General features: G+C 48.9%; 1 protein-coding gene across 6 annotated transcripts in view; it reads left to right on the top strand.

Annotated features, from left to right (window-relative positions):
* Nucleotides 1–14,844, top strand: part of LOC311426259 (AP-4 complex accessory subunit RUSC2-like) — a 117,116-nt gene extending 102,272 nt beyond the window's left edge. For 5 of the 6 annotated variants that reach the window (XM_084502485.1, XM_084502487.1, XM_084502488.1 and 2 more), the window contains 7 exons: nucleotides 466–542; nucleotides 2,565–2,739; nucleotides 9,673–9,778; nucleotides 10,760–10,806; nucleotides 12,429–13,404; nucleotides 13,684–13,857; nucleotides 14,031–14,844. In XM_084502485.1, coding sequence (XP_084358611.1) covers nucleotides 466–542; nucleotides 2,565–2,739; nucleotides 9,673–9,778; nucleotides 10,760–10,806; nucleotides 12,429–13,404; nucleotides 13,684–13,857; nucleotides 14,031–14,106 — 1,631 coding nt within the window. In that variant the 3' untranslated portion in view covers nucleotides 14,107–14,844. The remainder of the gene's footprint in view (nucleotides 1–465; nucleotides 543–2,564; nucleotides 2,740–9,672; nucleotides 9,779–10,759; nucleotides 10,807–12,428; nucleotides 13,405–13,683; nucleotides 13,858–14,030) is intronic. The other variant, XM_084502489.1, reaches the window with a different exon arrangement.
* The last annotated feature ends 13 nt before the right edge of the window (nucleotides 14,845–14,857 follow it).

Raw genomic sequence — 14,857 nt, 5'->3', positions numbered from 1 at the left:
TGTTCCACTTCTATTCTTGCATTGTGCTGGAGCAGATGTCAGATTAACCACCACTGGCTTGTTAGTGTCATTACACAGCTTGCCAAATGCATGGTTTCTGCCCTGTCATTGCCTCAGATCCCATTTCTGCTCCCACAGGGGATGCAATGGAGGTGATATTCCATGTCCCTTGGGAATATTTGACAGGATGTCTTATCAGTCACTTAAGTCTTCAGCCACTTCTAGAGTTTGTCTTACTCCCAGGCTGATGCTTGAGTGTTAGAACCAACAGGGATAGATTTGCTGAGGAGTTAGGACAGACTTTGCATGCTTTTGGCAGAGATGAGGCATGAGCCGATTATGTCCCCAGAGAGACTACATGTGCTGATGCGGCCTGGAAATACCCCTGCCCATTTCTTCATGAAATATTTGGTCTGGGTCTGTCCTAGAAGCCCCTTGGGCAGCTATGATTCTCTTTCCCTCTAGATCTGGTGAAGGCAATCAACACTGCTGTTGACCTGATTGTGGCTCACTTTGGAACCAGCAGGGATCCAGGGGTGAAGGTAAGTCTTGCTTTCAGTATGGCTGCTCAACATCATGAGCAACGTAGAGAGGATGGAGAAAGATTGCCTCTCCATTCTTTTCCAGTTCAAAAACTAAGAGGCATCAAGTAAAGCTAGTAGTACCAAGAACAAAACAAAAAAACCTGATGTTATGTCATGCAGCAGACAGTAAATGTGTGACAGTTCTTGCTGCATGATATTGGGGATGCTAAAGATTACATGTGTTTAAGGGAAGATTGGAACAATACAGGGAAGGGAAATTCATTGATGTCTACTACACACAAAGGAATCATGTCCACCTTAGGTAGTCCTAGTTGTAGGCTGGGACAGCATTATTAAATTGAAGTATTATATATTTTTGCTCCAGTTTGACTGTTTCTTATGTACTTGCATGATATACTCTACCTGGTAGAGAATACCAGGCCAGCTGGACCTCTGGTCTGATGCAGTACAATGGCTCTTTATTCTCATATAGTAGAGAGTTCTGTCTTCTTTCTCCATCTGTCTTGTGATTGTGCTCTGGCACTGGTGGCAGGGCACAGTGCAGTTCTTTGATGTATGACAGGACTCCATAATGATAAAAAATGTGTTAGTCATTGTACATCTGGGGCAGGTGGTCTTTCCCTATGGCCTTTACCACATACCCACTGGCTTCGGAGTACATCTTGATTGCCCATGGCTGTCTTTGGCTTGTGCTCCTCTCACCTCCCATTTCTGGACTAACACAAGCAGAGCAAGCTTGTTTGATTGACCCAGACAGTGTTTTCAGTCCTGTGATGCTTAGCGTGTTTGTGGTTCTTTCTCTCAAACCTGAATAATATCCTTCAGCTGCAGGGACTTTGGGGCAGCAATGTAACACTGTCTGGAAATGACAACTGCCCCTGGAGTGCCATCCCCAAGGAGAAATTTGACTAGGACAGATTCCAAGCCAATTCAGTCTTATCTCACAGCCCAGGGTAATTTGACCCTAATTACAATTGTTGCTGAGGCAAAGATAGTTATGCAGTGTAACTTGAGCTGTTTGGATTTCCACAGCTTTTTGAAAACTTCACTGTGAATTTCCTATGCTTGCTGTCTTGGTTTGGGAAATAATTGCAACATTCACCCATTACTTTACTTGCCAGACAATGCTATGGTTTTGATCCAGGGTTTCTTTATGTGTCAGAGTGACAAGGACTGAACATTCACCTGTCAAAAGGAAGCACCGGTACATGATGCTCCCATGCTTGATGGATCTGGCAGGATTATTCCTGACCCAGAAGTTCAGTCCTGAGTTCAGGACTTTGTGGACCCATGCCAACTGGCCAGTGTAATTCCAGCTCAGCTGGTAAAATCTGTGTCCCGAATACAGCTGCCTTGGACCACCAACATGATGTGTAAGGTCCAGGGATGACCCCTTTGGATTGACCCTTGGCATCTCAAGGACTGCATGCAGCAGAATGTGTCCTTCTCTGCTGATGCTGGGCTCTTACATGCCTCCTCACTTCAGCCTGGGCTCTGTCCAGCCATTTTCCCCTCATCCTGTTTATTTATAGGAATCCCTAGGAATTATAGCTCAGTTTGTCACTGACTTAAGTTTTCCTTAACCCCTCTGTGCTGGAAGTTTCTAGGTCACTTTCTGCTTCCTGCTTCTAAAATAGCAATGTGAAAATCTTCTACGGCAGCAGAAAAAGTCCCATCTCTTTTCTTCCTCCAGCAAGACAGCCTTGGTATACCTGTGAGCAGAACTGGGTATCCCTTCTAACTTGAATATCCACTTTCCAAGCTGGGATATTCTCTTACCAAGCTGTCGCCTTATCTCAGCCTGGGTCAGACCTTGCAGAGAGCAACCCAGAATTGTTTTATGAGGCAGCAAGGGTGAAGAGGAAGAGCCTGCCTGTTCCAGGAGCTGCTGAGCTTCATCATAGCCTGAGTATTGCCAGCTAGGTGACTGTAGTAAGCAAGTGGTACTGGAATGTTTGCATGTGTTTGTACCATGTAGAGTAATTGCCAACCCTCTCCCTGTTGCCTCTTCTTCCTTAGGCCAAACTTGGGAACAGCTCCGTGAGCCCCAATGTGGGACATCTCATCCTAAAATACCTGTGCCCAGCTGTCCGGGACATCCTGAGTGATGGGCTCAAGGCCTACATCCTAGACATGATCATTGGCCAGAGGAGAAACATCCCCTGGAGCGTGGTGGAGGCATCAACCCAACTAGGTATGGAGGATATGTGGTGATGCTTGTCACTCTGTGGTACTGCTGTGCTGTGGCTGGGAAGTGCTGGGGAAGGTCCAAATTCTCCTATAACAGGCCCTAGCAATACAAAAAAGCCCAGACAAAAAACAAAAATAATTCCCTTTTTCCCCCCTCTGAGTTTCTGGGTTGTTTCTAAACCTTCATCTTTAGCCTTGCACAGCTGCAGGTGTAAGGCAGAGCTCTGATCTATAAGAAAATTTGCACACACAGCTTACTGCTCTCAAGTATGCCCACGTTGCCTGCACCCTCTGCTAGTACCAGTCTGCACCCCAGATTGGGGCAGTGGCTACCATCCAGCAGAACTCCTTTCTGAGGTTACAGATGGCAGGTCCACGCTGATTTCTGCATTATGAAGAGCTTACAGCCAGGGCTGGGGAGCCTTCTAGCCTGTTTGTGGCAAATCTCCTGCTCTGGGTTTCTCTCTGTGATTGCAAACACCCCAAATTATAACTAACAACTTCAATGTTATTTTTGCCTGGTGATTCTGAACCGAGGGACATGATTGTCCCTGAATTGTGGGAGGCAGGTCCCTGGGGCACCTTCATGTATTGAAACTCTCCCAAAGTTTTGGACTGACAGCCTGAGAAAGACTGCAACCCATCTCTTCTGTGGAGTCTAACTGTTGGAACGGAGTGAACTCATCTAGTGGAGGGTCATGTAGACATGGGAGCTGGACACATTATCATAGAATCATAGAATATCCCGAGTTGGAAGGGACCCATAGGGATCATCGAGTCCAACTCCTGGCACCACACAGGTCTACACAAAATTTTAGACCATGTGACTGTAATAAGCGGCTAAGTCCCAAATAGGGTTACAATCAAAGTTTACAATTTATTAAACGAATAGAGGTAAGCAAACAGCGCTGGGTGTGCCGAGAGTCTCTGCTCCACCAAGACGCACACAAGTTACATCAGGTGGCTTGTTTTTATGCTCCTAGGCTCCTACATATTCATTATTACTTCTAGAAAAGGCAGGGTTATTATAATTAGTTTCCGGAATCCAAACCCTCCTACTGGAGCATGCGTATCAGTCTCCAGTGGTCCCTCTGGGGGTCTCTTGTGCTGTAGGCTCGTAGTCTTCCTCCTAGGCTTTTTTTCTTGTCCTTCTCCTTTGTCCAACTTGGCTGTATGTCAGAGACTTGTGCAGCGTCCTCTGCAAGCTTTTTCTTTTAGTCGTTCTTCAACTTTCCCATTCTCCTTAATCTCTTGGCCAGATATCAGAGACTTTCATAGTGTCCCATGCAATAGTCATAATAGTTAGCAGTTATTCTGAAACCCCTTTGTTCTCTTATCTGTTATTGACACAAATTGCTGGACTATTCCTTTGCAAGATACAAGAAGTATATACATTAACCACTCTGTTTTTCTTAGACTTGTGGTTATACAAGGGTATGTAAGACAGAAGGTCACATTCATCATACCACGTGGCCCTAGCATTGTTCCATATTGACAGGAATTAGATGAATCACATTTCACAATCCCCCATCTCCTTTTTCATGGTATTGATTCGTGTTTTCCTTTCCAATCGAGTCAATACTTGCCGAATTGATATCAATTTTTGATCTTTGTTTGTTTTTATTATCATCAGGGAATGGGTTTTCACTTTCCCTGGTTCTGGGTCAACAGGTACCGCAGATATTTGCATTCCTTGTATAACCGAGTGTATTAGTCTGGTAATGCAAGGTATTAAACATGGAATTATTAACAATCCTCCACATATCCCCAATACAACCATCCTTATTTTAGCAAACCAATCACTGCCTATAAAACTCCCTCCCATAATCCTCTTAGATCGATTCCATTCCAAGTCTGAACTGGGACATGTGCAATTTTCTTCATTTCTTTTACAAGTTCATTTACAGCTTTTCTTTCTATTGTGGTTTAACCAAGCTGGCAGCTAAACACCACACAGCCATTTGCTCACCTCCCCCCCTCCCTCTCTGGGATGGGGGAGAGAAACGGGAAAGTGAAGCCTGTGAGTTGAGATAAAGACAGGAAAATAATAACGATGACATTAATGATGATAATAGTACTACTAGTAATAACGTGTGCGAAACAAGTGATGCACAATGCAATTGCTCACCACCCGCTGACCGATGCCCAGCCTAACCCCGAGCAGTCCGGCCCTCCTCCCAGCTCTTGCTGCACCCCCAGCCTGCCCTTTGGCAGGACAGAGTGAGAAGCTGAAACGTCCTTGGCTTGGTGTAAGCACTGCTCTGCAACAATTAAAACATCAGCATGTTATCAGCACTCTTCTCATCCTAAGCCAGAACATAGCATTCTACCAGCTACTAGGAAGAAACACCCTCATCATCAATCTCTAAACAGCAATTACTAAGGTTAAATTTTCCTCCTTCTTGTGCTAGTAAATAATCCAAAGCTAAGCGATACAAAGCAGTTCTCATCTTGGTATTTTGCTTTGCAATTATTCCAAGTGCATCTCCAGTTTCATTTACAGCTATTTCTATTGCAGCTTGTAACCTAACTATTCCATTAAGCATATATATTGGGGTCCTATAGCCCCAGGATCCGTCTTCTGCCCACGTAGCTGGATCGTAATAGGCAAACGCCTTCAATCAAGGGGTTGGGCCTGCTTTCAGGGTCGATTTGGGCTTGTGTTACTATTCAGCCTGTCGGGGTGATCCAGCTCCTGGAAAACAAATCACAGTTTTATATGGGTTTAAAAAAATGTTCTTATGTTATTTTCTCGGGACAACCCAACCTTAGTGCGAGAGAAGTCCAGTTGAGGCCCTCTCACTCGGCAGTCAATACCCATAGGGGTTGCCTCCCTCAGTAGACCATACACACCGCAGTGGAGGGTCCTGCCCAAGTCTTGCCTTCTCCCTTTCCTCCCTTTAGGCTTGCCCCCTTCATTTGGCATCCTGAATTCATGCAGAGCCTCATTACCAGAATATGAGTTCTTCTTTAGCTTTAGTTTCAGTTCCCCAGGAGTGGAATCAACCATCCAAGCTTCGTTAATTATTGGTCCCTTTACTCTGGATGTGTGGGTCCAACCCCTTTCTGCTATTCTCACAGCCATTTCAGTAGTAAGCAAAACAAGGTACAGTCCCTCCCATCAGGGATTCAATGATTCTTCCCTCCAGGTGTTTATTAAGACCTTGTCTCCTGGTTGTATCTTAAGAATAGCAAATCCTAAATGTGGTGTTTGAGCCATCATTCCAATTTCACATGACTAAGCACACAGTCCAAATGCTTCTTAAATTCAGACAGGCTTGGTGCAGTGACTACTTCCCTTGGGAGCCTGTTCCAGTGTGCTGTCGTGGTTTAACCCGGCCGGCAGCTAAACACCACGCAGCCGTTCGCTCACCCTCCCCCCTCCCTCTCTGGGACGGGGGAGAGAAATGGAAAGTGAAGCCCGTGAGTTGAGATAAAAACAGTTTAATAAGACAGGAAAAAAAAAAAATAATAATACAATGATGATAATAGTACTACTACTAATAATGTGTACAAACAAGTGATGTACAATGCAATTGCTCACCACCCGCTGACCGATGCCCAGCCTAACCCTTAGCAGTCCGGCCCTCCTCCCCCGGAGGAGGTCATTCCCAGACTCACTTCAGCCTCCAATACAGTCAACTGCTGAGATCCCCCTGTCACTCCATAAATACAGATGGGCTCTGGCCCTTTATAGCTCGATGGCATTACAGTACATTGTGCACCGGTGTCTACTTAAGCCTTATACTTCTGTGCGTCTGACATGCCAGGCCATCGAATCCACACAGTCCAATAAACTCGATTATCCCTTTCCTCCCCCTGGCTGGAGGCAGGGCCCCCCTAATCCTGGTCAGAATCTTCTTCGTTTCTGTGTTTGAAGGACTGTCTGCTGGAGGCTGAAGCAGCAAACTTTTCAGAGAATCTCTTTTTCCTGATAGTTTTCTTTTGTAACTCACGTACCTGTGCCTCTAGGGTCGCAGTAGATTTTCCATCCCATTTTCTCATGTCCTCTCCATGGTCTCATAAGTAAAACCACAGAGTGGCACGGGGTGAGTACCCACCATATCGTCTTCCTTGTGTGGATGAACGCCTACCCTTGATAGCTGAGACACTGCTTTGTAGAGGTGCGGAGGAGAATAATCTCTCTTCAAGTTGGTGAACCTGTTCAGAAAGTTTCTCCCAAGTGTTCTGTTTTGGTCAGTGGACACTGGTTGGTTCAGGTGGGGAGGAAGATAGATTCTCTTTAAGTTGGTGGAACTCTTCAGAAAGTTTCTCCACAGCTGAGACGCAGGCCTGTAAGGAAGAGGAGAGACTTTCTTCGTACTGCTGGAGTTGTTTAGCCATTTCATCCACTGTGGGTTCCTCATCCCAGCACCGGAGCAGCCAGGTGACAAGCTGCTCACCTATACAGTGACCAAAATCTTTTCGCACATCTTGTAGCTCACGTTGGTATAGGTTTCGGGTAGTCACTGCTGATTTTTCGTCATCCTCATCTTCCTCCTCCTGAATCCCTGATGGCCCAGCGTCATCGTCGTCTCTATACCTAGATTTGGCAGAAGACTCTCTGCGTTCTAAACGACCTGAATCTCTATACCATTTTTTCCCCTTCTCTACAGGGGCAACTTGCGCTGCTACAGCTCGTTTCTCTGACCCCGTTACAGGGTCTGCTACAGGGGTTGGAATACCCTCTGCAGGGTCAACTTGAACTGCTGCAGCTCGTTTCTCTGACCCAGCCACAGGATCTGGAGTGGCTGCAGGAGCTGGAGCTGAAGCAGCTGCAGGAACTGGGACTGGAGCGGCTGCAGGAACTGGAACTGGAGCGGCTGAAGGAGCTGGGACTGGAGTGGCTGCAGGAGCTGGGACTGGAGCGGCTGCAGAGTCCACCATAGGGATCGCAGTGGCCGTTGGATCTGTCACAGGACTTGGAGTGGCCGCAGGGTCTGTCACTAAGTTGGTAGTAGTATCAATTGCAGCTCGATAGGCATGAGCCAGGCCCCAGTATGTTACAATGATTTGTGTTACTTTGGAACTGCCAGAATCCTGACACCTTTTTTTCAAGCATTCTGCCAGGTTTTTAGGATTTTGCAGTTGTTCAGGGGTGAATTTCCAAAACACTGGGAGTGCCAACTGCTCTAGATGCCTGCCCATATCCTCCCATACTCCCTGCCACTCACAACTATACTGCCTCCGGGCAGATCTCTGGATGAGCTTCCTAAGTAGTTGTTTAACTTTAAGCAGAATCTGAAGCGCATTCAGGAGACATAACAACAAGACCATGCTGGTCTGAGTATCCCAAGGATATTCAATATCTTGGAGAGCTATTGTAATAAGCTCGGAGGATAAGAGGGTGATGAAGGAGGAAGGGAGAGTGATCAAGGAGGATAAGGGGGTGGTGAAGGAGAAAGGAAGAGTGATCGAGTAAGAAAAAATATCTTCCCCTTTCCCCTCCACAGATTGACTCCCTAATGAAAAAAGGCAACAGGTATAATTGCTAATAGTTTCTGAGATATGGTTTCCAAAGTATAAAGTTGACTATGTTAATGAGTACAAATACCAAGTTAGAGTCATGACCAGAAATTTCATCCTCTCATAAGCCACTGTTACAACACACAGTACCATAATGATCTTAAACCAGGGCCCGGAGAGAATAAACAACATGACAGAGAGCACATATGGAAAATAACGTGCTATAATACTCAATTTGGAAAACAGGCGCAGCACAGTTGAGATTAAAGCAATCTGCTTTATGACAAGTGACTATTAAGCAGGTCTAATACTTATACCAATTTTAGTTTAACACACTCTGGTCAGATCTGCCGTTATCTCAACCTTTCGGGCCCCATGTTGGGCGCCAAAAAGACTGTCGTGGTTTAACCCGGCCGGCAGCTAAACACCACGCAGCCGTTCGCTCACCCTCCCCCCTCCCTCTCTGGGACGGGGGAGAGAAATGGAAAGTGAAGCCCGTGAGTTGAGATAAAGACAGTTTAATAAGACAGGAAAAAAAAAAAAAAAATAATAATAATAATAACAATAATAATAATAAAATGGTGATAATAGTACTACTACTAATAATGTGTACAAACGAGTGATGCACAATGCAATTGCTCATCACCCACATACCGATGCCCAGCCAAACACCGAGCAGTCCGGCCCCCCTCCCCCGGCTAGCCACCCCTATATATTGTTTAGCATGACGTCAGATGGTATGGAATACCCCTTTGGCCAGTTTGGGTCAGCTGTCCTGGGTCTGTCCCCTCCCAGCTCCTGCTGCACCCCCAGCCTGCCAGTTGGCAGGACAGAGCAAGAAGCTGAGACGTCCTTGGCTTAGTATAAGCACTGCTCTGCAGCAATTAAAACATCAGCATGTTATCAGCACTCTTCTCATCCTAAGCCAAAACACAGCATTCCACCAGCTACTAGGAAGAAAATTAACTCTGTTCTAACTGAAACCAGGACATGTGCGAACACCCTCTCAGTGAAGAACCTCTTCCTGATGTCTAGCCTAAACCTCCCCTGCCTCAGCTTGACACCATTCCTGCGGGTCCTGTCACTGGTGACTTAAGAGAATAGATCGGTGCCTTCCCCTCCACTCCCTCTTGTGACGAAGCTGTAGACTGCGATGAGGTCCCCCTCAGCCTCCTCTTCTCCATGCTGAACAGGCCCAGTGACCTCAGCCACTCGTCATATGTCTTCCCCTCTAGGCCCTTCACCATCTTCATCGTCCTCCTCTGGACACTTTCCAACAGTTTTACATCCTTTTTGTACTGTGGTGCCCCGAATTGCACACAGTACTCGAGGTGAGGCTGCACCAGTGCAGAGTAGAGAGGAAGGCATGGGAGCTCAGACATCTTCTGGCTTTGCCTGAAGGCTGCTTCCTGTGGTGCTGTTTTGACTTTGCTGACCACAACTAATCCCAGCATTTCACTTCTCTTGACAGGTCCGTCTACCAAGCTGCTGCACAGCCTCTATAGCAAGATCAGCCAGTACACAGAGCTCACCAACCACGACATGAGGTTCAATGCATTCATCTTCGGCCTTCTCAAGTAAGCAGGCTCCCTGGGCTGACTGCATGTCGTTGTCCAGGGCTGGCAGAAGGTGTTGCTCCTTGAGTGCAAGCAGGCACAGTTGCCAATGAAAAGACTTAAGAAACCTGGGAAGCAGCTTCCCAGTTGTAGGTGAGAGAAGGAAGAAGCTGAGAGCCTCAGGTAACACCAGAGGGATCAAAACCTACCCCTACTAGGCCAGGACTGAGAATGGTTGGCTGTAGCCCACTGAAGAACACTGTCAGCTTATCCTGACAAAATGCTAGGTGGGAAGAGTCTGTCTGCCAGGACTCATATAGGGATCAACACAACATATGCATATATTACTCCTGAAAATCCCTGTGACACTGCTTCCTAGGGCTGCAGTGAATCCCAGCACATGAGTCTCTGAAAGGGAAATTGCCCTGGTCCAGGACTCAAGGCTGACCCTTCTAGTTTGGATAAAGAGTGTAAACACTATGCACAGCGTTAAACAGAAAAAGTCAGTGGTGTTCTGTCTGCCTGTGACAGGATGAGTGCTGTTAGAATGGTACTTCCCTGTTCCTCTGCAGATGTGAGCAAGACCTTTGAGACTGGCAATGAAGTCCCCAAGGTCTCCAAATGTTGTGGGACCCTTAGGAGCAAGCTATGCCCTGCTCTCCTGACCCAGGCTGGCCCAGCTCTCTTCTTCTGGCACAGGATGCCGGCATACTTTGGGCCAAGCTTGATGCAGTGATTTCATGTTTGTAGTTGATTTGCCACTTCCATGTGAGCACTTCTCAGCAAAGCTAAGCTTTTTATATAGAAGCTAAGTGGTGTGGAAACTTCCTGGGAGCATGGCTGTTAGGGATTACAGTTACACAATGCCACATTGCAAAGCTAACAGGTTTGCTCCTTCACAGGCTGGGTGGCTGTGATCAGTGCATGCTGATGGGAGTGATGAAGGGGGCAAATTGATTTTTGCTTTTTCTCTTATTCCCTGCCCGTGTTCCCTTCTTACAGTATCCAGTCCTTGGAGTTCTGGTTCAACCACTTCTACAACCATGAAGGTAAGAGGCTGTGCGCTAGAGAGGACCAAATTCTGCATATTGTGCAGCACAGATCTAAGCTCTGGGACATATTTGTCTCTTGGTGGTCTCTCAGCCTGTTCTGCTCCCCTCTGCTCTGAGCTGAAGGGCTAGACTGTATTGCACTCCTGGTGTAGATGTTGCTGGATGGCTGTTCAGCTAAAGGAAGGGAGGTGGAAGTCAAAGCTCCATGCAGTTCCCTCCACCTGAGCTGTGGAGAGCCTGCCCACCTGTGTCCTTCCCAGATGCAGCTGGTAGCCAAGGCTATATCCTACAGTACAAATCCCTCAGTCTACCCTCAGGAGACCAGATCTAACCCTCCCCAAATGTCTGTGTCCCCTGTCCAGTGCCTGAGAGCTTCTTAGAACTGGAAGTGTGAACACTTATCTGAAACCCTTGAGGCATGTGAAATAGAAAGGAAAGCCTTACGGCAAACAAACAGCAGATTTTCCTGGATGTATCTGTTATTTTTCTTTTCAACCAGAAATGTTTCTGGAGTGTGTAGATAACCTAGCAGCAACAACCAAGCTGCCTGATGCCTAGAAGCTTCATGACTAAGTGCTAAGTGCACAGTGAGGCAGACACCCTTGACCTGCTGGATTCCCTGAGAGTGCTGCTGGCTTAGTGCATGCTCAGCCTAGGGCCCCATGCACTGCAAGAAGTCCAGCCCAATATCTTCTAGCAGGTTTGGGGGCTGACAGCAGACATTGTTTGGGTCCATGTGTGCTGTCAGCACTTTGGAGCAGATTGCCTTTGTACTGAGCAGTGTAACAAGAGGATGCACCCTGTTTTTCTGGAGCAGGACAACCGTTGCAAATCTTCTGTTTCAGTTTGTTTCAAGCCATCATTAAGAACTGAAAGTGTGATATGGGATATGGTTTAGTGGGGACTGTTAGCTGTGAGGTTGGACTCGATGATCTTGAGGTCTCTTCCAACCTAGAAATTCTGTGATTCTGTGATTCTGTGAGGTGGAGCTGCCAGGTGGCTGAAGGCTAGGCATAGGGTTTGCAGATAAAGTGAAAATCCTGTCTGCAGTGTAAGTTTGTTAACTCACTGTAGACAAATGGGCACAGAGCCTATGCCAAACTCTGTACCTGTGAGTGACACCTGAAAATAAAGCTAGTGGCGGGGCAGTGTAGAAGTGGCCAAAGGAAGTGTAGGATGAATACTGCAGGTAGAAATACTATTCTATTTTCTGTTAGGATCCATGGTACAGCCCAGACAGATCCCTGGAAAGGCTGCATTCCACTGTCCCTGACACCTCTCCCTGTAGGGCACTGGTATTGGCCCAGATCTGCAGCTCCTTGTTCATATCCAGGGGGCTGGAAAAGAGAATCTTAATGTGTGCCAACCCGCTCTGATGCTTTTTGTTTGCACCCTGCTCCCATGGCATTTGCGACAGAGGTTGTTCCAGTGGGTAAGCTGACAGGCGGGTGGTGGCTGCAGGAAGCAGGATCTGGGCCAGTTTGCCTAGTGTTGAGCCTCACACTGCAGCCACAGAAGTGACCAGAAACCAGTGCTCAACTCCTTTCCCCAGTAGCTTCTTGGTGACTTGGAAAAGGTGGCAAGGGCCTCTCATCTAACCAATGCCTCTTGCCCTACAGATATCATCCTGGCACACTACCAGCCAGTGAGCTTCTTGTGCCTGTCTCATAGTGTGTGCCAGCCTCTTTTTGAGGAGCTCCTGCTCCTTCTCCAGCCTCTGTCCCTGCTGCCCTTCAACCTAGACCTCCTTTTTGAGCACCACCTGACACAGATGGGCAAAGAGCAGCAGCAGCAAAAGGAGCTGCTGCGTGTGAAGCAGGACCTGCTGCTTTCCGCACAATCTACCCTGCAGCTGATGCGGACGCGAGGCAGCAGCGAGGATCCCGATGGCTGCAGCACTGCCCCTGAAGCATGCAAAGTGGGTGGCAGAGATGGTGGCGTGTCACCAGGCCACAGCCCTGAACGAGCTGCAAGTGAGAGGGTCAAGGGAGTGGGGGCCTCCTCTGGAGATGGGGACAGGGAGGAAGAGCGGAGGAAGGTGCGAGAGAGCACGTGTGAGGGGAAGAAAGATAAGCAGGCGGGCTGGTGGTACCAGCTCATGCAAAGCTCTCAGATTTACATCGAGGGCTCGACTGAAGGCTCGAAGCTCATCCGTTATGAAAAGAAGAAGGCGGCCTTGAGTGCTGTCCCCAGGCCAGATGAAACCCACAGGACACCACCTCCACGTGAAGGCGTGGTGGAGGGTGCAGAAGCCTGCCCCATTGCTGAAGGCACCTTGGAGGAGAAGCCCAAGGCCACCAGCAGGCCAAGTCCTGGAGCTGTGGAAGAGCCCCTGGAAAAGCCCCAGCAGGTACCAGCTGGTGAAGAGGTCAAGGAGCAGAGCTGGCTCTTCTGGATGGGCAGCCCCCCAGACTCAGTGGTTACAGAGCTGAAGCACAGCAAGGTGAAGGAGACTGGGACTCAGCAAAGTTTGGGAGCAGCAGCAGCCCCCCAAGAGGAAAGCAGCACCAGTGTGTCAGAGAGCAGCCAGCCCATCAAGTGGGGACACTTATTTGGGTCCAGGAAGGTGCAAAAAGAGCCCAGGCAACCTAACAGGTAGGGACATGGGTGGCTTAGGGCTGGAGGGGCTGGTTAAGCTGGAGCTGCATCAGTGTGGGCAAGAGTCAGGCCAATAGCCTACCTCTGGACTACACTGTGGTGGTACGGCAGAGGTGAATAGGGAGGTCTGTATGTCTGGAGAATGCTGGCTCCCTTGGAAAGGAAACAGTCTGGGGATTGCAGTGCATGTTGTGCGTGATCTAGACCTCTAAGGCATGACCTTGCCATGAGAGGTTGCCTTCCCCACCACAACCTGCTTCTCTCTCCTTCTTGCAGGTTGCCCTCCAGCTGGCTGAGCCTGGACAAGTCTGTGTTCCAGCTGGTGGCCCAGACGGTTGGAGCAAGCATGTGGCGAGAAGCAGCCCCTGAGCCAGAGCCCCCCCAGACAGAGCCACCTGAAGTGTCACCCGTGCCACAGCCAGCCCGGGAGCTGTGTCCCAACCCTCCCTGGTGAGCAGTGGCATGTGACTGTCCCACAGGGGCTGGGGACATGGTGGGATAGAGTTTACATGGGTCTGGCTGTTGTGGCAGGAGGGGTTTCTTCCTCCCTGGTGGTCCCTAGGCTTCAGTGGCGTGAGCATCCTGTGGTGATCTAACTCTTTCTCCCCTTCTTCTGCCCGCAGCGAGGTGAAAGCTCTTTGCCATCACATTGCCACCGAGGCAGGACAGCTGAGCTTCAACAAAGGGGACATCCTGTAGGTCATCTCCAAGGTGGATGGTGACTGGCTGCAGTGCAGCCTCGGCTCCGAGAAGGGACTGGTGCCCATCATGTACATCACCCACCTGGAGGATGAAGACTATTGATGTGGCTGGGAGGCCAAGCACAGTACTGTGGGCTGCTGAGGCTCCTCTGGGGATGCCCACCCTGCCGGAGGAACAGACACAGATTCTTGCTAGTTTCTTACCTTTCTTGCCATTACAGAATACAGTAACCATAGGTGGTTCTTTCTTGCTCTTCCTCATGCAGCTGCCAAAGGCCAAACCGGCCATGGGGCCTTCTGCGAGCTGCACCTCGTATTGTCAGGCATCGCCGTGCATGCAGCCACACCAGGGACCATCTGAGCCCCCTCCACCCCATGCCACCTCCAGCACCCGTAGGTGGTGGGCTTGTACATAGCAGGGATCCAAGCAGTCCCTGCCAGCACAGGTCTGGCTCAGTTTCACACTAGAAGGTGCAGGATGCTGGCCATGCCCTGCCGGGGGTGGCAGTACGGCCTCCAGCACCCGCGGTGTCATCAGCTACAGGGTGGGAGCACCGTGCACTGCTGCACTGCCTGGCCACAGCTATGGGGGGGAAGGGGTGCATGTGTGTGCAGAGCGAGGGTGTGTGGGGTCATGAGGAAGGCGCGTGGATGTTCAGTGTGATGTAGGTCAAAATTGGGTAGTGCCACCCTGTGCGGAGCTGGGTGCTGCGGGGGTGCCCCCGCGCCCTCCACACTAAGCAGGGAGC

This window comes from Aythya ferina (genome assembly GCF_964211825.1).
Source record: "Aythya ferina genome assembly, chromosome: W".
In the NCBI taxonomy this organism is placed as follows: Eukaryota; Metazoa; Chordata; class Aves; order Anseriformes; family Anatidae; genus Aythya; species Aythya ferina.
Note: the sequence above shows the minus strand (reverse complement) of the source record. Positions and strands in the feature narration are given on the sequence as shown.